This window comes from Peromyscus maniculatus, chromosome 1, assembly GCF_049852395.1.
Source record: "Peromyscus maniculatus bairdii isolate BWxNUB_F1_BW_parent chromosome 1, HU_Pman_BW_mat_3.1, whole genome shotgun sequence".
NCBI lineage: Eukaryota > Metazoa > Chordata > Mammalia > Rodentia > Cricetidae > Peromyscus > Peromyscus maniculatus.
Window position 1 is genome coordinate 89,403,045 of NC_134852.1, and position 24,101 is coordinate 89,427,145.

At 45.8% G+C, this 24,101-nt stretch overlaps 1 protein-coding gene across 5 annotated transcripts in view; it reads right to left on the reverse strand.

Annotated features, from left to right (window-relative positions):
* Ntrk3 (neurotrophic receptor tyrosine kinase 3) overlaps window positions 1-24,101 on the reverse strand; it is a 366,758-nt gene that overhangs the window by 59,753 nt on the left and 282,904 nt on the right. For all 5 annotated transcript variants that reach the window (XM_006970042.4, XM_006970041.4, XM_042278302.2 and 2 more), the window contains one exon: window positions 6,287-6,417. In XM_006970042.4, coding sequence (XP_006970104.1) covers window positions 6,287-6,417 — 131 coding nt within the window. The remainder of the gene's footprint in view (window positions 1-6,286; window positions 6,418-24,101) is intronic.

Genomic DNA, 24,101 nt, shown 5'->3' on the forward strand with positions numbered 1-24,101 from the left:
GGGGTGTAGCAACTGGGGGCCAGAACTGTCAGTGGCCACAGTCCCCAGGGATTAATGCAATTGGGACAGAGATGACAGGAGAATAATGGGGAGGGAAACTGGGCCAAAAGCTCTCTGGCCCCACTCATGGGATTTTATATCCAATACTTCCTTGGTTGCTGGGCAACTGCAAAATGGGTCACCATGAAGTGGCATGGGACAGAGTTGATGCTTATCATAGTCACCAGCCGTTGGCACAAGGAAGAGGGTCTTGCCATGGAGCCTGAAGTTGGGGACATTCCTGGCTGGGTGCTTTGTATCATAAGCACAGGCAATGAGAACTGGAAACTAATTCCTTGTCTTCTTTTCCCTTCTGGTGGAAGGGACATTTCCCTTGAGGTCTTGTTCTCCACATGCACCAGCTCCTATGAGAACTCCAGCCCTGAGCAAGGATTTGAGCCGGGCTGTTCACTAGGACAAGGTAAGGCAGAAACAGATGTGCTCAGCAGCCCAAACCCTTCCCAGACAGCTGACATCTTCACGTTGGTCAACAGCTAACTTGCATTTGCCTTTTCTCTGGTGGGGAGAAGCTGCTTCAGGGAATGTTATCTTTGAGATTTCATTAATATCCGGAAGCCCATTTTATCATGCACACAGGAATACGCACACTCCTAGGTGTCCAAGCATACACTCACAGGCATATACATCCAACCAACTAGTTTTAATTGTGAAAATCATTTTATTTTAGTCTCTCAAACACCTCTTGTCACTTCCCCTTGTTGAGATTCACAGAGTGACAGGGGACAAAGATGGGTGGTCACCGCATGAACAGATGCCCCTTTCTCGTATGTCGCTCGTTTCCCATTGTCTTCGGCATGAAATCCCAACTTCTTCACAGTCATGGACTGAAGATGTCAGCCAGACCCGTCTTTTTCCACTTCCTCGTCCCAACTCCATGTCCCCCTCATTAATTGTGCTTCAATCTCACTAGCCCTTCTGTACCCTTGAGCTTTTATTTGCCTCAGGACCTTTTCACTGGATGTCCTCTTGGTCATAAAGACTTCCAACAGAGCTGTAGAGATGTAATTAGGCCACTGACTTGGTACTGCCCATCAACTCTGCAGAGCATACTGACTGGTGCCCTGCGACCCTGAACCCTCAACTCTGGTCTCCTATAGAGATGCTTATGTCTCCAAGAGGTGTTTACTAGGAATTGACTATGATTACCCACAAATTTATTCATGAGAGTTAAACTTGATCATGTGATCGCTTAATACAATGAAATATCATAAAAAACAAGTAAGTGTGAGTGGGAAGCAGGCAGTTTCCATAGAGCCCATGGTGATGAACACTTTGCAAAGATGTGCTAAAGGTAAATGACTAAAACCAATTAGCAGTGGAAGAAAAATCATCTGGAAAATTGAGAAAACAGTAAAAAGCAGAGATTTTTAAAAAGCCCCTTTCCAAGCATGGAAGGAAGAGCAGCAGTGAGACCATGAGGAATCAGGATCTAGTTCTACCAATAATTTACCAAGTGTCCTGTGGCTGCCTGACAGTGCCAAGACTATCACATGTGTCACCTAAAATGAAATGCAAGTCAGTTCTAAACAAAAGAGTTAAGTATTAGTGGACTACTTTACAAACACTGCTACAGTTTTTAAGATCACTGCTTTGGGTAAGGTTTTGTTTGAGTTCCCTCTTGTCTTTATTTCTAAGATTGTATTTTAATTAAAACCTTTCTCCCTTCCCTTTCTTCCCCCCAAACCCTCCCATATACCCTTCTCCACACTCCTTCAAATCCTGGCCTCTTTTTCATCAACTGCTAGTGTGTGTGTGTGTGTGTGTGTGTGTGTGTGTGTGTGTGTGTGTGTGTGTGTACACCTACATATCCCCAAATGTAACTTATTGATTTCATACTATGTTACTTGTCTGTATGTTTTTAGGGCTGACCGTTTGGCTCTTCTCTGAGGAAGACCACCTCTTCTGCTCCCATCTTTCCTCAGTTGCTGTAGTTCCTTAAGATCACTCCTTTTTACTGAAGGTGTATTGACTAATGCTAAGTGTGCTCTTCATGCTCTACTGGTGCTGGGCAATGTCAGGGGCATTTTTGTTTGTTACAATGGGGGCTGGCACCTACTGGACAGAGACCAAAATAGGCTGCTAAACACTATACAAGGAAATCAAGAGCTCTTACCAACACTGAATTATCCCATTCTACCAATAGTATGAACGTTGAGACAACCTGTGTTAAACTTTGTAAATGACAAATAAAATTACATTTACCCCCCACCACCACCACCCTAAAACCCTGATATTCTCTCCTCAGAATGTTTCACAGATGCTTCCAGTTCTTGCTCCAATTTAAATCACTATAACTGGGAGTCAGGAGCACTCCACACAGATCAAAACAAGCCTCCAATCCCAGAGAAATCCAAATACCGAGGCTCAGATGTATTAAAAGAAATATCATGTTAAATCCAAGTTGTGAAAACTGTCAAAACAGGAACTTGAATTGCTGCAGACCAGACCCATATTTATTTTGAAATAAGGACATTTTCCAAGAAAATGAAGAAATAATTGCTTCTTATGAAAACAACAATATATAGGCCAGCAGGATGGCTCAGAGGGAAAAAGCACTTGTCATCAAGCCTGAAGATATGGATTGAGTCCCATGGACTAATGTGGTAGAAGAGAATCAACTCCTGAAAGCTGTCCTCTGGCTTCCACACATTCAGGTACTGTGTATACACACATGGCAAACAGACATGCAAATAAACAAAGTGTATGGTCAGTATACATGTATGTTAGGCATGGTAATGCATACCTATAATCCTAGCACTTGGGAGGCAGAGGCAGGAGGATTACCACAAGTCTGAGATTAGGCTAGGCTACATAGAAGAATGCAGGTCAGCTAGGGTTACATAGTAGAATCCCATCTCAAAAGGGGAAAAAGAAAAAAAAGAAAAACCACCAATATAGACAAAAAAACAAAGATAAATAAGACAGAAAGCTAAAAGAACAAAAATTAGGAACAATTGGATGTCTTGGAAATAAACCACATGGTCACTAAGGTTAAAAAAATACTCCACAGACAGAAAAATTAAACAGATTAAAGTACAGGAATGCACTGTGTACTGGAAGAGCATCGAGGACCTCTCAGGACAGAACACAGTGTGACAGAGAAAGGGAAAATTTATATATGTGTGTGTGTGTGTGTGTGTGTGTGTGTGTGTGTGTGTACACATGTATATGTATACATACATATTTACATAGATGTGTGTATATATATTGCACATATAATATATATAAAATACGAAAGTGTCTCCCATGTGCCAAACAAGAAGTTTGCTTGGGTGCCAATGCTGTGTGCATGGACTGGGTATTAAACAACTATTTAAAAGTGACGTCACCAGTTTGAAACTATGAATTGTATTACATATAATCCCTGACATCTGATGGTGAGAAGAAAATACATTCAGTAGAAATCTGACATTGAGCTTAGAATTTTGACTTTTCCCTAGGCTGCTGAATGTGATTCGGTTCTCTCGTAAGATAGAGGATGGCAGCAGTGAGCTATAGTTTCCTGTCCACTATGGGATAACCAAGAAGACAAGCATTGCTCTTTAACATAATGCATGGCTAGGAGATGATGAATGACTATTTGCTTGCTTGCTTATCTATTTATTTATTTGTTTGTTTGTTTGTTTGTTTCCAGGCAAAATCTCACTACGTAGCCCAGGCTAGAATCAAATTCCTAATCCTCTTAAATCAGCCTCTTCAGTACTGGGATTATAGGCCTGTGCTACCTACCACAAATAGCTCTGCCTAAATATATTTGCAATTTATGGTGAGTATTGAGAAGTTGTCCCCCTGCAGGCCTAGGAGCATCTGGAGTTGAATGTCTTGCATATACACAGACTATGCTCTCTCTTATCCTGTCTTCCATGTATTTTGTAGGTGTTTGCTTGGCTTCCCAGCAGACTGCAAGCACCTTAAAAAACAGGCTGTGTTTGCCATACCCTTGTATATATTTGTATATATATTAACTGCTGGGCAAAAAAAAAAAAAAAAAAAAAAAAAAAAAAACAAAACTTACCAACAGATTGAAAGCCCACACCCAATTTTGAGGAAACCTAATCTTGGTCTATGCTTGCCAGTGTCCCCCACAAGTACAGAATTGCCCTGCAGCAACATGAGAACACAAGGGAAAGGCTTGCCAAGGATGAGACTACAGAGAGGACAGAGAGCAGGGAACTCCCACTCCTGGGTGGTCTTGGAGAACATGAGACTCTTCTGAGGGCTGCAGGCTAGGCTAGGCAGCTCCATTGCTTGACAAATGGTGTCAAATTCCAGAGCACTCATGAGCTTCCCCGACCCATGGGGAGAAGGAGACCCTTTGGAAAGGATGCAACCAGAAACACATTGTTTCTGCATCACGCATTCTGGCAAGTGCCTCTCTGTGCCAGACACTCTACAAACCTGCCTGAGACCCCTGGCTCTCAGTCACTGCTTTACCTCCTGTTGAAAATTCCCAATCTGGTTCCTTTGCTACTTCCCAGACAGACACTGGGAGAGCCAGTTGATGAGTGTCATTCTACCCGTTAAACGTAACAGAGCAGGGCAGACACAGAGGTTAAGGACAGAATTAGAAACCTCTTCTTCAGCCTTGTCCAAGACATTCAAGTTCATTCCAAGAATGTACAGTAACAATAATCATCAGCCCTGCATAGAGCAATGGTCTAAGGTAGTTATTTTCAAAACAGAGATCAGCTATTGATGCTTGTTTTTGTAAAATATCTGTCTTGGAAAACAGCCACTCATGCTAGTTCATGTGATGTCTGTGCTGCTTCCCGCTGCACAGGAAGGGCTGAGAGATGCAGCAGTACACAGCCTCCAACACTGCAATATTCAGATTTAGTCTCTGGTCCTTTAAAGGAAAAAAATGTTGGCAAGCTTTATAGTAAATAAAAGCTTGGTGGGTCATACATGATGTGCCTAAATACATTGGTGTTGTCAGCATCAGGAATAAATAGTTATTTTTTTAAAAAAACCTATTACTGCTCTTTGTTGAGCATTTACTTAGTCATCAGCATTTGGTGGAGATATTATTACTCCTATCATTCAGAGTGGAAAATTAAAGTCCACCTTATGTTCTGCCCAAGGCCATGTAGTTGATCAGTGAAGGATTTGGGATTTGTATCCAAGCTCTCACTCTGACACCCACGCCAGATGGTACTCTGAACTACACTGTCTGTATCTGTCAGATGGTTCACCCTCTGTGGCCAGAGATAACCTACAGATAAACACCAATGACTGTAGATGCAGAAACCCAAAAGTCAAAGAAGCATAAATTGCCTTCATGATGGAGTTTCTATCAGGCTTATTTAGCACTAAAGATGGGGTCATTCTGAGGTCCCAATGAGTGTCTTTCTCTCTGGCCATGTCTCTCATTCCCATCTCTATGGTCATCTGTCATTCTGGAACAGCATCCAAACTCCACTATGGCCTCAGAACATGTTGAGCATATGAAAGGAGGCCACTTCATTCTCCTGACTCTATAGTATGGCTCCAAGCCTCAGGGAGTCTACCTGACCACTTGTTTGGTGAACATATCAAGACCTGTCAAGCACTAATCTACAGAGAGAAGGCCTTCTGCTGAACCAGGCTGGAGGAGGGCAATGGTGGGAACAAAGCTCCTTCCACACTTCTCCGGCAATCCATCTGCAGCTGCAAACCTGCCTGGAGCCCAGTGGCACACAGTCCTGGGCTAAAGGTCCCTCTGTAACTGAAGTTGCCCTCTGCATGTATTCTTGAGGCCTGCACTCAGATGTCATAACAGGAATTTTAGAATGTATCCCGCCCCACACCTCACCCACACAAGTTCCAGGTGCTAATTCTGTGACCACCCCAACCCTATCTCCCTCTAAACCCTGTGATGTCTTAGTACCTTTGAAATGGGACTCCTCTAACTCATCAGACAACCCCTTCCATCCAGCTCTGCTCCAGACACCTGGCCAAATGTCTGTCTAGGGCAAATGGCATATGATCACTCACTGAAGAGAGTGACCCAAAGATCCTCATTCAGTCAGAGCCTTCCACAGGCAGAAGTTGTCCCCAGGCATAGCCCCATTACATATTGCAGTTCTAAAACCAAAGTCATGTTTGGTCTATTGGAAGCTTCACTGACTCTGGACCAAGGGTCCCTAATGGGGTCTGAGACCAGTTCAACACCGCCTTCTCCATGGCCCTCCACCTCACAGGACCACCACTGGCCCTGCCCTGCTTGCCCATGTGCTCCAGGATTTACCTTCACGGCCACGAGCATCTTGTCTTTGGTGGGGCTTAGATTGTAACACTCAGCCAGGAAGACCTTTCCAAAAGCTCCCTCACCCAGTTCTCTCTTCAACACGATGTCTCTCCTCTTGATGTGCTGGACATCTGTAGAAGCATCACAAAGGGGACAGACAGTCAGGCTCTGTCATCCATCAGGACAACAGGAATCTCGAGTGCTTCTGAGTCCACAGTGGGTAGAGCCAAATGTTCACATCCCAGTTTGGGCATAGAGATTGTCATTTCTTTATGGGTGAAGTCTGACATGGAATTAAACCATGGCTTTCTGCTAGACTGGCTGCTGACTACTCTACACAGCTTTCTGAGATGAGGACCAAAGCTAATGGACATGAGTCAGTGATGTTACTGAATGCAGGCTGCTTCCACCTCCTGTGATACTGCACATGAACTGGGGCGCCTTGGCAAGACAGAGGTTCTGATTCAGTGGGCCAGAGAATCTGCATCCCTAGCAAGTCCCCAAGTGATGCCAGTAAGCTGCTGGCAGCTCTTTAAACACCAAGGTTGCCAGGATGGTGTTGAGAATCAGATGTGAATCCTGACTCCTTGTCATCCTTTCTGCTTTCAGTTTGGGAAGGCTATTTAATCCCAGTGACTACAATTCCTCATTTGTAAAATGGGATTAACAAGAATACCTCTCTCACTGAAGCCTTGTGAAGAAATGAGATAATTCAGATTAAGAGGTTGGCTTAGTGCCTGGGAGAAACTTAGAAACATGTGCTCAATACACACACACACACACACACACACACACACACACACACACACACACACAGATGTGTACACACATACAAATACACACATACACACAAATATATGTACACCCACACATATGAACATACACACATACACATAGCCACATATACACACAGGTATATGCACATACACATGCACACCCACACATACAAACACACACAAACATACATACACATATATGTACATACATGTATATACTCACATGCACAGATACACACATGCATATACACATGTACAAACACACACACACATACATACATATGCACACATACACACCTACACACCCACAGCCCAACAGCACATTGTTCAGGATAGAAAACACTCATAGGTAGCTAAAATTATTTCAGAAAAATCTCTAGTTGGCCAGTACTGCTCCTCCGAGAGAAAGTAAACCAATGAGATCACAAATGGCAACTTCAAAGACAGCCTTAGAACTGGGGTCTGTGCAAAGGAAGAGTTGCCAGTGGTTCTGCTAATTTAGCAACATAATTAAAGTGTGTCTGCCAGGAGAGAGCAGAGCCGTGACCTCGGCCCTCCCACCTCTTTGGAAAGAATGCTACCAAGGAATTGTCCAGGCAGGGGGCTGGTGATGAAAGGAGTGAGGTGGAGATTACTCGCCGACCTTTGCATGAATTGTTCAATAGGTAAAGCCCATTAAATACCTGTATCAACATTATGAAGCACGTCACCAAGCCCGCAAAGAAGATCCTCTCCAGTGACCTTGTCGAACAGTGAAAGCTGAAGGTGGAAGAACCGTGGCAGGCTGCCCCCACAGTGAGGAGCCACGTGACAGCGGCAGGAGCATGGCTCAAAAGCTCGGCCCAGTGCCTTGGTAGGCTTGGGTACTGCTTTTCCCTATCAGAGTTCAATATTTCATGGGGTCTACAGTGGCCCACCCCTGTTTCCTTTCTCCTTACAGGCAGTCTTCAACAACAGATGGACGAAAATAGTTTCCTCTGCTGGAGAGACGGCTCAGCTACTCAAAGTTCTTCCTTGCTCTGCCTCCCTGTCTATATCTTGTAGCCTCTGAAGACTGGTATATTTTTGGCCTGGGGGGGGAGTAAGGCTAAAAAGTATCACTGGGGAAAAATGGGAAGTCAAGGTTTCTCTTGGGAAGTCCTCTTCTCACCACTGCCTGGGCATCCCCAGGTGACTAGTGATGACACACGGAGCCCTGCAAGGCTAGGGAGTGAAGATGTGTCCTGGTTAGACAGCTCTCCAGCCTGGGGCCAGGTCTCACATTCCTCATCTATAAAATGGGTCTATTCCTGCAGCTGGATGTTTAAGTCTATAAACTTTTGTATTGTGGAATTCTGTCCTCTGTGGAGCACATGACTATTGTGATCCTGAAATCACCATGACTGTGACTCATAACATCAGCCTATTGGGCTAAGGAGACATCTCAGTGAATAAAGCGCTCGCTGGGCAAGCCAGGCCAGTTGTGGTAGCTGTATACTTCATCTTAAGTTCCTGTGATGAGACTGGCAGCAGACAGAGTATCCCTAGAAGCCTGTGGGCAAATCATCCTGGTATATGAAATAGCAAAACAAGAGGCCTGTTCTCAAACAAAGAAAGTAGGGACCAAGACCAAGACTGTCCACTGACCTATACACATACACTGTTACACAAGCATATGCCCCACATACACACTCATATCATGTGCACATGTATATGCATGCACAGATAGGGGGGAAGGAGGGAGGGAGAGAGAAAGAGAGAGAGAGAGAGAGAGAGAAAGAGAGAGAGAGAGAGAGAGAGAGAGAGAGAGAGAGCAGCCTTATTATTATACCCTTATAGAGGGGTTGGGGATATCGTCAGACTCTCACCTGAGATTTCAGCCATTCCCTCCTCTCTGCTCCTACTCTAGCCACACATAATCCTTGCAGCTCCACATGGTCATCAAAGGTGCTAATGTGTATAGCATGCAGTAGGCTACCTGAGAGAGAACTCCGTTGATACGGTTTTTGACTCATGCTGAGGTAGGAGTTTTCAGTGATACAGCTGGTTTTGAGTCATTCATATTCCTGTAACTCTGATAGTCATTTGTTTGCCAAGTTGGATTCAGTGTGTTATCTTTATCCTACCTTAGGTGAACAGATGTTTGTTGGTCCATCTCTCTCCAGGAAAGTAATACAATAAATGAATTTTAAATTGTAAATAAGGTAAAATATCATTTTCATCATGACTAGTATTATTTTAGAAGAAGATGAAATGAAAGCCTACCCCAGTCTCCCCCAGGTGCTGAGGTCAGCGTGATATCTAGAATGTAAAGATGTGCCAGAGTAGCTAGCCATTTGAGGAAAAGCTGAGTATGTGCGCAGATCCCGATCCCAACCTCCTTCTCACTTACCAGTGGGCAGTCCCCTCAAAATCATCCAGAGAGTTTGTTAAGAACAGATTGCTGGGCTCCTACCCCAGAGATTACCACCCAGCGCATCCATCTTGAGGCTTGAGAATGGGCATCTCTAAGTTCCCAGATGATGTTGACATTGCTGATCCAGGAGGCACACGTTGAGGACCACTGGAACATGGTGTGTTCTGTGCAGTGAGGAGTTAGCTAACTGAGAAAGCAGCTGCCTGCTCACGTTGGACTTAACAAGCACCATGCCTACCAACAGGTAAATCACACCTCATCTCCAGAAGACCAGGAGAAGGTCATGGGTCTTGGATTTGCTTCTAAGCCCCTCTTTCCCTTGCAAGCTATGTGGCTTAGGCTGAGTCAACTGTTTGAAAAGACTGAGCTGCCTACCTATGCTCTGGAGACCAAGCCTCTCTGGCTTTCCTGTGTTTTAGAAACCCCTCCACAAAGGCAAAGCAACACTAAATGTTCAGTGGTCGCTAAGTTCAGCTCTGAGCTAGTTCTCCTCAGGACTTCCCGCTCTCAGCAATACTGGGTACAAAATGAGAACTGGGGAGCTTTAAAAAGAGCTGGACTCCCTCTTTCAGCTGCTAAGCCTGGGTCATGTCTGAAAGCCCTTATTTCCCCCCTCCCTCCCTAGACAGCAAGAGTCCAGGGCTTGGAAAGACTCAGAGGCTCCAAGTGGGAGTTTCATTCGGGAATGGCTTTCCACCTTTGTGTTGAGAGCCTAGCATCTTTTGAAGACTTCCTGCTGGTGGTGATGTGAGCATGGCAGCTGAGGGCTTTGAACCAGGCAGGGGGCAGGTGAGCACATTGTGAGAAATTCACTCTCTTACTCTCCACAGGAACATGGACAAGGCAGGCTAGAGCCTACCACAGGCCAAAGTATTTTGGTTAAACATGCAAATGAATCCTTTTAGGGACAAGAAAATGCCCAATGGCTCAGAATAAAGTTTCCTTATTTCATCCTCTTCTCTTCACAGTAAAGGGAATTGAAGATCAATATGTGTGTTTATCCCTGGTCAAGTGGTAAGAGCTAGGATCAGGAGAAGGAGCCAGAAATAAAGGCAGATTCCATCCCACCCCAAATCCTCCTCCAATAAAGAATGAATTCCTGGCTGTGGGGACAAGAAGCCCCACAAGGTAAATGGGGAACTTTGGCAGAGAGACACTGACTAGAAGCCAAATGCATGGCATAAATCCCTTCCATGTGGACGCTCCCATGTACCAAGGAGGCTGGACTCCAAAATGCAGTCTCAGCTGTTCTTTCCCTGAATTCACAAATGGAGAAATAAAGCACAGGGAATGTGCACGTGGCCAGTCATACAAGGTGGGCAGTGTTCGTTCTCCTAAGGATCTGAGAGTCAGTGCACTCCTTTCACAGATAAAATAAAGATCTGTGTTACCCTTCAGAATTCAGAGATAAACCATGGCCAAGAAAAGCCTTTCCTTGTGGGGATTCCTGAGCCTCTGTCCTTTCCTCTCCATCAAGCAGCCCTTCCTTACTTTGCCCTTAGTCTATAGTCACCAAAAGGGTCCTGTCCAAATGTTAATCCTCTTCTATCCACTCTTTCTCCCACACTGCTCATTCTGGGACTCTTTTACAACATTGTCCCAATGGCAGGAGCAGGAGACTCCCACTGGACACCATCCAGAACCCACCAAGCTCTAGGAAGTGTATGGATGGGGGAGAGTGTGGAATTGAGGGGCCCCAAGGATTGGCTTGGAGTGAACTGCTTCATTTCTGACCTCTACATGTCTATTTGGGCCCCTTCTCTGCTTCTTCTTAGTTCCCATCATGCTGCTCAGAGCTGTGGCTGGTGAAGCCATCTGACCCACAAGCCAAAAGGTGATGGCTTCTCCTAAGAGAAGAAGGTATCAGTCTCCTTACTGCCTGGCTGGCTGGAATGGCAGCATCCAGGTCATGAAGATCAGGCTTTGGGATGTGAGAAGGGAGGAGGAAAAGACAGGGAAATGTGCAGATGGGGGGTGGGGGAAATGTCCTATTTCCATTAAGTAAGGGCTGGTGAGGGATTAGGGGCTGGTATATAATGGAGAAGGGTCTCGGGAAATGTAAACAGTGACTAGGATCTTCTGGCAAGGCTCACCTCAAATTCCTCTTCTCCAGAGAGCCCCTGGTGGGATTCCACCAGAAGCCACCTGTAGATCCCCTGGTTCCCACAGGGCAAGTGACCCTTCTGACACCAATGTGGAGTCTGTATTTCATTTGCTGCTTCCAGAATCCTCCCTCTGCAGTAGGGACCTGAGTCACTGTTCCATGTGTGAGACTCACCTCAGGGGGAATCTCCCAGATCTACAGCGAGCTTGGCCTCAAGCACTCCGGTCCCTGAGAGGCCAGTGGGTTGGCTGGCTTTGTTGGTTGTCTGTTTGCTTAGGCTGCTTTATCCAAGATTGGGGGTTGATAGTATTGAGAGAGACTTTTATGAAACTCCTGCTGTGACTTACCCAGCTACTTACTCAGGATGATCTGATGTGGCTGAACCCAGAGAGACTAATAAGAGACAATGTCACATCTCTGTTCACATAGACAGGGGAGCCAGAAACTGTTCAGCTCTGTAGCCCAGGGATGAAGAAAGATCAAAACCCACTAAAATTATCACACTACTGGAATCCTGGCTCTGTCATTTTCCTAGCTGTATTCTCTCTCCAAGCCTCCAGTTCTTCATCTGTAAATTGGTCACATGGGTAGTAACTTTGCAGAACAATTAAGAAAACGGACTTTAGATATTAGGCCTGGGGAGACAGCTCATGCCTGAACTCCATCCTCAGGACATACTTGGAGAAAGCTGACTGTGGCAACACACATGTGTGCTCCTAGTGCTGGGGAGGCTGAGGCAGGAGGATCCCTGGAGCTTACTATCCGGCCAACCTAGCCTGACCAGGGAGTTCTAGGCCAATGAGAAACTCCATCTCAAAAGGTGGGGGTCACCTGAAGAATGATGCCCAATGATGCCTATCGCCTCCACATATGTGCCCACACATAGACACATATAAAAAGTTTCTTCAGATGATAGAGTTAGTAGAAAATGTGAACTATAATTGACATTTAGCACATGTGTGATTCTGTGTCTTTCTGTGAGACCTACATCTCCTAAAAGCTCAGCCTATGTGCAAACAAAGCAGCGGGTTCAAGAAAAAAATTGAAGGAAGGATGATAATTATCGTCTTCTGGAAACAAAACGGCTTGCGGTTGCTCAGGGGTGGCAGGCACTGACTCAGGGTCACCGCCAGTCTGCCCCAGCCTGCCACCACAACATTTAGCCTCCTCTTCATTGGAGTCAAAAATAGTTTGTGGGAGGAGATTGGCCAGACAATGAAATAAAGACATCAAAAGGCAGAGACAGCCTCCTCCTCAAGACGGGCGTTTATCAGTGGAGATACACCAGATCCTCAGGTTCGGTGACTCTGAATTATGGCGATCCTGACTGCCGCACGTGGAGCTACAAACTCAGACCCCTCAAAGGAGCATGCTCCTTAATTCACACACAGAAGACCTTCAGCTGTTATTGTCCTCAGGGACATATGCATGATCCATCCCTGAACCCTGGAGTATAAGAGGCTCAGAAACAGCCTCCAGCCCCAATTCAACCCCAAAGGATGGCCCCCTTTAACACTCAGTTCTCAGCTGGTTCCTGGCATTATTGCCAGGGCCTCTTGGACCTTTCTCTCATGGACCCTATTCTACACTGTGCTTGTCTCTTTTTACTTTGCGGTATTCCTTATTCCCTTATTAACAGTAAAAATAGCTCCCATTGATTGAGCACCTGTCCATGCAAGACTAAGTAAGCACTTCCGTGTGCCTCCCCATCTATCTTTATAAGGCTCTAAAGTGAAATACAGCCTGTTGCTCTTCTGATACTCCAGAAGAGGGAGCTGAGGCCTGCCCAAGACCCCTTAGCTATCAGAGGTGGTCTGTCAAACTGCAAAGTCTGGTATAGTAATGCCCCCTATGCACAAAGGAGAAATTGCAAGAGCCCCTGTGGAAATATGAAACTAGCTTTTTCCTGTACATGCACAGCTATGGTTAAGTCTAATCTATAATATATAGATTATATATAATACTATATATGATACTCATGATATAATAATTATAATAACATGCAGTGATGAGTGAGCCAGTGTGGTATATTGAGAGAGTCGGGACAAACAGTAATCCTTTCAGACTGCAGTTACCTGTGTGTAACTGAAACCATAGATAACAAAGCTGTGGAAAAGTGAGGAGAATGTGTGAGCAGACAATTGCCATTCTTCAGCCACATCAGGCCCCATTCCCCTCGGCAGAGAAAGGCTCTCTGCTCTGAGCTGGCATCACTACATAGACAAGAGTGGTGGCCTCCATAAAGACATAGAGACTTTGTCTCTGCCAGCTCGTTGCCCACCCCTGAGCTCGTGTCTCAAGAGAACTGCACTGGAGGGCCCCACTTTAGGACTCCACTGAGGAGCAGAGAGAGGGGCCAGGCCCCAGGGTTGCTGTTGAAGGACGGGGAGATTCTTGACAGGAGAGAGGGGACAAGGGGACAGGGAGAGGAAAGGAAGCTCTCTGAGAAGAGTGTGTTCTTTCTTAGCACTAACCAGACCCTAGACTCTCAGGCTGCCAAAAAGGCTCAGAAGAAAACATTAATTCAATATCACACATTTAATTACACATGAAATGGAATGTCTTTAAGCAGGAAAGAATAACATTTGAGGAGCTCCAACTGTGGGTTTTAGAAGCGGCAGAAGGAAGAGGGCCAGCTCTAAATCACGGAGGGGCAGCACTCTGCCAGGAGGGCAGGAGCCCGGCCTTTACCATGGCAGGCAGGCAGGCATGTCTGCTGCTGCTGGCACAGGCCTGCCCCCACCTTCCTTCCGGCCCTCTGGTTGTGTCTCTCCGGGGACTAGTAGATGTTCCTGGTGATCTTATATACGAGCATCTCCCTGGCTAATGGCAGACTTCATGCTATGGTCTGCAGCTAACCCAGCCACCTCTTCCTAGACAGACACAAGGGCACAGCATGGTAGAACTGTTCAAATAACAATTTTTACAAGGCAGTCCCTGGATGGTTTCCACTCTCAGAGTAAGATCTCTGGAGGGAATAGCAAGGACCTTTGTAGAACACGTTTCTAAGGCTGGAAAGCTGAGAGGAGAACTCTGTAGAATCTTTTAAAATGACTAAGCAAATGAGCTAACAGTCATATGGAGATGGGGATATGGTGCCACTGAACACCAGTACCGTCCATTGCTGTTGCTGCCCTAAGGAAACATTGACTCAGTACTGTTTATCTAAGAACGCAGATCCTCCTGCTGTCAGCCTACAGCCCGCCCTAGCGTATCCTCTCCAGAGGCCCGAGCTTCCTTCACAGCTTTGCAGTTGGATGCTTTTGCAAAGCATCCCCCAAAGAATTCAAGTCAAGAGGCCACTGTCATATGTTACTGGAGGCCATCAGTTAAGCCTAGCACAGCGCCCAGTATACACAAGGAACTCACTAAATATTTGATGAGCAAATGAATAAATTAAAGTCCCATCTGAAGCATGGATGTAAGCAGGGAGAACACTACAAAGAGAAAGGAAGAAGGGAAGTTGGGGGAGTAGGTTAAAAGGAATGAATGAGGGTGGGAAGGGATCCAGCAAGTCCCAGAGAGCAGACTTATTTATGTCCTGACTCCCAGGCTTGCCTGAAGAATAAAGATTCTGTTGAACCAGGACAGGTGTGAGAATCACCTCTGAACACCTCAGACTTCCAAACAAAGAGCCTCTGTGGTCTGGTCTGCTGAGGAACGGGGAACATAGGTCATGCCCAGGGGTACATGTACACCCTGAAACTAGAGGCAGTAATATAGGACATGAAGACAATGTGTTCCTACCAAGAGGAATGCATACATAAGACACCCTGCTGTTTCTGGACTCGGGGAAGAGAGAGGATCAGAAGGGGACTGTCTGTTCTGGGGCAATTTCCAACTCACGTCTCCTGCCACAAGTTCAGCAAGGGAGGCTGAAGTTCAGATGTGTCCCTGTTCCCAGGTGCTATCCTCCGATCTCCACTTGTGTGAGGACAACCATCCACTGACGCTGTGGCTCCTGCCATCACCTCCATAACCACACCACACCTGCCCTTGCACACCCACGTCCTTGTTGGCTTGGTGTGTTGACCCTTCTTGGGGCAAGAACGCCTCTGGCTCTCATTAAGCACTGGCGGCTGGAGCCAAGAGTAAAGAGCAAAGGAAGTCCCCAAGGAAAGCCATCTGGAATTGAGAAGCTAGGTGCTGAAAGATGAAGCTCAGGCCCTAGCTAGGAATCTGTCTCTCTGACGACTTACCCAGTTCCTTACATCCTCCCTCTTCTAGCCTGGATAGCTCCTTTCCAATGAGATGATGACAAGCCCTCATTCAAGGGGTCCATGCCACCCTGCCATTTCCCAGAGGCTCCTCTGCTCCAGCAGCTGCCCAGAGATGCTGCCTCAGTCCCACCCCCCTTTAAGGCAACAAATTCCACCCTAAAAGTCTTTCCTGTGAGGTCCTGTTCTCACAAGCAATTACCGGGCAAAATTATTTCATAGTCATTTCTTCCTGCTCTAGAGTATTGGACCAAGATCTAGACTTCTGGGCACCTGGAGTCTTGATTTCCAAACAAGAAATCTTGAGATCAGGACAAACTAAAGAAGGGCAGACCAGAGGACCACAAGCATCCATTTCTGGGATCCACCACTGCCTTTTTATAGCTATTAACTTCTTTGGATATGGGAGCAAATGGAGTCCCTTCACAGGAAGGAGAGGAAATAGTGTTATGAGACCTGTCTCAATAGGCAACAATATATCCCAATATAGAATACCAAGCATAAAAATGAAGAAGGGATGGGAATAAACATCGTGTTAGAGTAAGGGAAGTGGCAAAGGACGTGTCTTTGGGATGAGGTAGCACTGTGTAGAACTGCACTAGACAGTGCATCCATTGTATAGTGCCATCTTCAGCCTGAATGTCTTCATGGGTGACATTAAGCAAATCTCCATCTCAAGGAGAAGGCAGTGAGATTATGTGTACACAGTGAAGCAACTGAAATGTACTGAGTGAGAAAATAGACCAGTTTGTTCTTCCCTTTTCCACTCGGCTTAGCCTTTCAATGGTCCTCCCTGATGATGGTACCTGTCTCAGTCTCAGATTCCTCCCCTAGAAAACAGAAGTAATAATAACAGCAATAATGCTTCCCCTACACAAAGCTGTGGAATCTTTAAATGAGATAAGAAAAAGGTGCACACTGTGGAAGCGCAGAGGTGTCCGGCAGATCTTAGTCTATAGCATCAAGTCCTTTGAGCTAATCTTTATTTTTAATTTAAATTTTAAGATTATTTTGGCTTTTTGGGGTATGACCTCCTTTGTAGTTCAGGCTGCCATGGAAGCCAAGCTCCTTTTGATTCCATTTCCTGAGCTCTGGGATGACAGGTGACCACTGCCATGCCCAACACAGCATAGTTTTGAATTGACAGTTTCAAAACTCCGATAACCTGGACCAAAATCCTTAGACTCCAAAATCCTTAGACTGTTTCTTTATAGCCCCCTTCACAATGTAGGAATAGGTCCACAGATAACAACTCTAGACATTCCTAGTGACTGGCAGCCCACACACTTCTCTATCTGGGGAGCCCACCCCCACTTCCAGTAGCAAACATCCACCCATTCCCCTAGGGCGATGTTTTCCTCCTGACACATTCTCTTTTCTTTGTTCTTTAAAAGATCTTTCTGCTGTCTCTAGAATGTCTGTCTTTAACGTCAAATGAGGTGGCATAGACCCCTCTCTATCTAGTTTGCCTTCTCTTATGTAAGACCAACTCAAGGACAGCTGGAGAAAGAAGCTCCAAACATCCTTGTTGTGTAATGAAGAGAAACGATGTCCTCAGCCAAGATGAGCTTCAGTTCTGATGTGACTTCACTGGGTTCTTTGGGAGGGATGGGAGTTCCAGCCACTGATGGACACAGGCCTGGTCTGTATAACATCCATTTACCCCTTTCTGGAAGAAAATTGCAAGGCTAAAGAAATTTGCTCACTTTTGCTCTTCCCCTGAACTGTGAACTTAATGACAGGTAACGTTTTATACATAGCACTAGGAGGTGAAACAGGTCACCCAGCAAGGACCAGGGCACCTCATCTTAGAGACTTTGATGGCTTTTCTTTGGGGAGGTTTTACATTAGTTCTGCTCATAGAGGGGAGCTCTGAGGCCACCAAAAAGGGAGAAGCAGGGGAAAGGAAGATTTCCACACGAATTAGTATGTCCACATGGGATCCATAATCCTTAGAGTCTTTCTTGAGCACAGATACATCTTTACCCTTCTGGAGTAGGGTTTTAAAGTCTACAGGCAGCTGTCACCTCTTGGGGAATAGGCATGTTGGCTAGAAAGAGTTCTTGCCCTGTGGGTGAGCAGAGCTACAGTCTGGCAGTTTGAGTCATCCAGACCTGAGCTTCCTGTCTTCCCCCAAGTGCATGAAGACGTGATGGTCATATGTCTCACCTGCTAATCCCCACATCCTCTCTCTGCCCCAGAGGCTGACTGCTACCTCTCTTTCCAGCTCGGCTCAGCCCCAACAGAGGCTTCCTTTCGCCCATCAGGACAAAAGGCTTTTTGCCTCTGCAGGCTCACCCTGCATACACCCCTTCATTTCTAGCCAAGATTCCTTCAAATAACTTCAAGGTTTGGATATTCCTTCTATCAGGCTCTGTTGGAAGCCCCAAGGCCAAGATCCAGACTGTAGAAGCCGTGAGGGAGCCTAGGGAGTCTATGCTGGGACCTTTCCAAAGAAGAGGCTGCTTCCATTCCCTACCCCACACGGCAATCCTACACTAAGGCTTCAGCTAAGTACCTCTTACCACCTCACTCCCCACCACTGCCCTCTCTAAGCTCCCTAATCTAGCCCTCATCCACTTCATCCAGGCCTATGACAGGAACAAGGTCAGAGAAGAGAGCCTGTGGGTCTCTCTGCACAGGCCCCGGGCGTAGGCAGCCTGAGCTTGGAGCAGCCAGCAGATTCGTTCCGCACGGCCTCCAGGAGCTGGATCCCTGCTTCTCCCTGTTGAAGCCCACTTGCTTCGCCAGGTGTTTTCCCACCACATCCTCTGAGCTGATTTCCAAAAGTTCCCCACACCAGATGTTAAGCACGCTGGTCGATGAGTTTCTGGCCTGTCTCCTGAACCACCCCCTACCCCACCCCCACTGCCAATGATTCTAAATTCTACCAAACACTTCACACACACACACACACACACACACACACACACACACACACACGCACACGCACACCTGACCTATGAAATCTCTCTGTCTACTCTTAAGTTAAATCTATTCAAGTTCACCAAACTCTAAGCTTGCAACCTCCCTGGTACTGGCTGAGGTCATTAGTAAATGCTTATATAAATGATGCTTTGGATCAGAAATCACCACTTTATAGTTTTCTTGGCACTTAAAGAAATGGAGTGGCATATAAAAATTTAGACTCTGGATGATATCCATATCATGTTTTTTTTTTTAAAGTTCTTTGGAAGGTTCTAGAAATTGAAGGTCAAGAGGCTCCTGGGACTGACAGTCAGCAGAATGTAGAGAAATATCCATTGAACACCCCCCAGGCACATGTTGCTAACAGATGCCAATCTCTAACTGGACACCCTTGACCAATTTCTAAAGAATTAAGATTGTGTCTCTGAGACACCAACCTCAGACATACTAGGAAAAGCCCTGCCCTCTAACTCTGCAGATGGGCCTCCACACCCCTTCAAACTGCCTTGGAAGTTTTCAACTTTGACTCCAGATGCACTGTGGCTACCTTCGACCATGGACCATTCCACTTTCTCTACTCCGCCCGAAAACAAGCTCTTCCTAGCATCCTTGCCCAACTCTGTTCCTCTAGTATCAATCTTTATTGACAGTGGAGGAAAGATTTGAAGAGCTCCTTAAACTTATACCAGGATTCAGACAGGACCTGAGACCTGAACTGTTGATCTCATCTTCTCCTGCCAACACTTGAGGGAGCAACCCTCAGTCACGGCATCCTTGCCCAGCCCTCTCAGTCTCCTCACTAATTGTAATGAAAGGACATGTCAGAAAAGCTACTTCTTACACCATCTTGTTACTCTATAAGCCAACCATCACTCACTTCCCTATTTTCAGCACAGACAGTATAGCAGCTGCATGGCCTGGCATATCTGGCTACCTCCTGCAAATATGTCACATTAATGCCACAAGGATCTCCTCCTAACTTTCCCATGTCTGAGATTTTTGGATCAACATACATGAATATCTAGTTACTCCAGGTCCTGACTTAGGCAGAAGGCTTTAGGAAACACAAGTAATAAAATCAGGAAGGATTTAAATATTTGGCTGGAAATGAGTCAAAATGGGGCAATCTTCCCTACCCCCTAAAACAAAGTGCAGAACAGGCCAGGGTTTGGGAAATGGAGTTTGTACAGTTCTTGTTGTTACTAACTTAAGATGCATGAAGGGTCATGCCATGCTTTCCCTTGGTATGCTATCTGCAGTACTTGAGCCTAACCACTGTTAAAAACATGTGAGCCAATGTAACAATGCCATCTATAAGTACATGAGCAAATTCTCTGCAAGACACAGCAAGCTTATGGGACCTGATTTTTTTCTCTCTTTGAAAGTCCCTTCATTTATCACTCACAATTCTTTGGCTAGAGTGTGGCAGGGAGAACCATGAACTGCCAGACCAGTGTGGTTTTCTGGTCCTATGTTACAGGACCAGCAGAAGCTAGAGAAGCCCTGCTTATGTCATGAATGGCAAAGGCCCCAGCTCTGGCCTTAATACACACAGGTCTGCCTGCCACTAACTAGCTGTGTGACTCTGGGGATTTTACTTCTCTGAGATGACTGGTCTGAAAAAGCGCTAAGTACTGCTGATATTTGTAGGGAAGTGAGTTATTATTAGTCTGGAACTGTCTTACTTAGCACAGTGCAGGCACTAAGTGAATGCCTAGGCTAAGGTGCTCACTCATCTTCACACCTGGACACAGACTTGAGAGCAGATTCAAAGATTGTAGCTCCTCCAAGAACACATCTGCACCCCATGCTCACCTGAACCACGAAGCCACTTTCAGCAGTAAATAATTCTGATTGCCCCAGGCCTCAGCTGCCAAATGGAGCCCTTTGTTTGGATGTATGTTATAAGCTACACACCACATAGGGTCAGGGTTTCTCAGGATGAGCACGGCTCAAGGAGGCTCGTGGGCAGCAAGCAACAGATGATGAGCTTCCAGAAGGAGGAAGTCACACTGGGTGATTTTGGTGAGTGCCTTTACATAGGCATTTGGAGTCATAGGAATGGCTGAATAGCATGATGGCAAATGAGAGGCTCCATGTCTGAGACTCAGTTTAAAAAGGTAGATAGAATGCTGGAAGATGTCCATGCATGCAAAGTCTGTAAGGGACCCTTGTTCTAAGCATGCCTGATAAGTACAGCTGATGACTCTAGCCAAATCCCCACAATGGCCAAACTAGACAAAAGGGGAGCCAGCTCAAAATAGCTGTCATTTTTGATAGTAAAGGACATGAGGGCATTAATCTGGACTCTGTCATGTGGCCAAGGGACTGCATGCTCATTAAATCCATGATTAAGTGTGTGCCAGAAGCTGGCCATTATATGGGGGCACAGGGAATTCAACTCTCCTAGTCTGGTTTTCCTGTTGGTCTAGAAAAAAAACAGACCAGTCACTTGGAACATTAGATACTTGCCCAGTTGCTTCAACCAAATAGCTGGAGAAGAATAACTTAACGGAATTTACTTTGATTCTAGGTTTGAAGGAATACAGTCCGTTTGGGTGGAGACGGTGCCTCAATGGACATGACTGTGGAAGCTGCTTGCTTGAATTGCTCCAGAAGATGGAGAAGCTGACAGACTGGCCAGAACCAAGGTCAAGCTATAATTCATAGTCCCAGTCAGTGACCCAATTCCTCCAGGGAGACTCTTCATCCTAAAGCCTCTATTACCCCCTAAAACAGCCATCATTGGGGACAAAGTGGTCAAATATATAAGCCTGTAGGGTCTTTCACATCTAAACCATAACACCCAGAAATTCCAATGCCATGTGGTGGTTCCCATGATCAACATTCCAGGGCATCTGTCTGGTATCCTATCTGCCTTCCTTAAGTCCCAAATGCTTTATGTGTAAATGTAAAAAATGTCTTTGTGAGATGATTTGCATGAAACAGTCAGATGAGAAGTTTCTAGTTTTGTCATCCTTCAACAGCAGCAATAAGAAACTGTCTGCCTGGGAATGTAGCTCAATTGATAGAATGTTTGCTTAGCATGCATGAGACCCAGTACCACATAAACTAAATATGGGGGTAAACACCTGTAATCCAAGCCCGGGGGAGGTGTAGGGAGGAGTATCAGAAGTTCAAGGTCATGTGTGGCTGCGTAGAAAGTTTGAGGCTAGCATGGAATACATGAGATACTGTCTCAAAAATAAATAAACAAGATAGTTATCACCATGTTTAGTGTTATTTAGGTTGCCATATTATTCTTGGGCTTTCTCTCTGTTGGTTTGTTTTTAAGGTACAGGGAATATAAACTAGGGCCTCCTATCACCAAGCTATACCCCTAGCCTTGTCAGCACATTTTCAGAGAAGAGAGACTCTTCCCAGTAAGTTCCTACTGGGCCTCAGAGCTCCTGTAGGCTCCACTGGGTAGCAGAGCGCATTAATTAGTCTGTGTAAATGCAAAAGCAGGCACAAGGCTGAGTAAGGAAGGCACTGAGCTGCTCTGGGCACTGAAGTGTGGTAACTGGATTTCTCTGGGGAGAAATGAGTCAAGAGAACTCAGGAGACTTGGAAGAGAAAAGGGGAACAAGGCAACATGGGGACTCTGCTGCTGAGGTAGCTGGAGGACTCTGAAGAGGAAGATCTACGATGCACCATTAGGTCATGTATGTTGCTGCAAGAGAAAGCCTGCACTGCAGATGCGTGGTGTTTTGAGCACAAAACAGATCACCAAAGGCAAGTTTCAAGCAATGGGATGAAGACTCACAAACATGTCTAGATGTTAAGACAACCTGCACACTGATGTCCCTTAATGAAAGCAATCTCTGAAGGTATGTCATGAGGAGCAAGTCAGCCTCAGCCTCCTGAGCCTTAATCATCCTTAGAAGGCTGTGAGAAATGTCTAAACAAGGAAGAGCTCTCAGACTCTCAGCAGCCATCTGTCTTATGCATTCATCATTATCCCAGTCCCTACCAGATCTGTTTGGTATGTAATGGACTTTCATATGTAACATAGGCCAAAGGACTCATGGTCTTTACTCATGAACCTGACCTTCTCCAAGCCTTCCCTGTGTGGCATGTGGCAGCCTATTCCCTCAATAACCTCAGGTCCATGGCTCTTGTGTGATGGCTCTTTCCACAAGACTCCCACACTCACTAATAAACCCATCAGATGTCCACATCCGCTATGAATCAGCTGTCCCCATCATTCCACTGCCATCCCAACCCAAGCTGTGAGGGTTCCTCTCCTGGCCCACAGTCTCCTAGCTGGACTTCCACTCTCCTAGTCTTTATCTCCCATTCTGGACCATGGTAAGCAAACCAATATAATTTTTAAAAAATAGTTAAAAACGTAATTCTTTCTTCTGAGTTTAGAATAAAAACGGAATTCATTAAAAAACACTACTCATAGGGTTTGACCAGACCTGGCCCTCTAACCACATTTCCTACCTCTGTCTTCCTGTGTATCTCTCTTCTCTGTCTCCCTTTCTCCTTTCCCTCCTCCCTCCCTCCTCCATATTCTATCTTTCAGTGCTAGGGGTTGATGCTAGAGCCTTGCACATGCTACACGATCACTCTATCACTGAGATACACTCCTCACCCACCACCCCTCCATCCTATCCCTTCTCTTCTCAAATACTCTAAGCTTAGCGCGACATACAGAGCCAGACAGCAGCCTCTTGCTGTCCCTATTGCTCACTACCCAACTCTCCATTCAAAAGAAGTCACTTAGAACCCGGTGAAGCGCCAATCCTCTGGTCTAGCACTACTGCTGTCAAACAACTGTCTTGCTGGCTTATTTATCAACTTATTATTTGTCACTAAGTCCCCTCAGTGGACCATGTCCATGAATGCTTGGTCTGTCTGTGGTCTCCACGGGGGCTACACCCCCAGCACCTCCACCAGCACTTGCAACACAACAGTTATCAACACTGAACCAGCCGGACAAATGAATGACTGCTTCATAGCCTTGTTATCATTACACACAGGCTGGGAACATGAGGTGAGGGCTGGGGATCCAGCATCAGCCCAGATGGTGGCATCTTCAGCAGATCTAAATTCTGAAACGAAAGCAGATGTGCCAGTTATTAAATCAGGGCAGCGCCCAGCAGGAGAGTAATCACAACCCTGAGTTAACACTGAACTTAAGACCACAGTCTTTGGAGCACAGATTCCACGAGCAAACACATAAATGTTGTTAAAGATAGTGGGAGGCAGAACCCGAGGCTTTCCATCTCCCCTGTGCATCTGCCTGCTCCTTCATGCCAAAGCTCTATCCTTGAACTAGATCTCGATCACATCTTTGCAATTAAAGCATCTGCACCAGCACCAGCAAATAAAGATCCATTAGTTCAACCCAAAGGTCTCCAAGCACATTGTAATTATAGGTAACGCC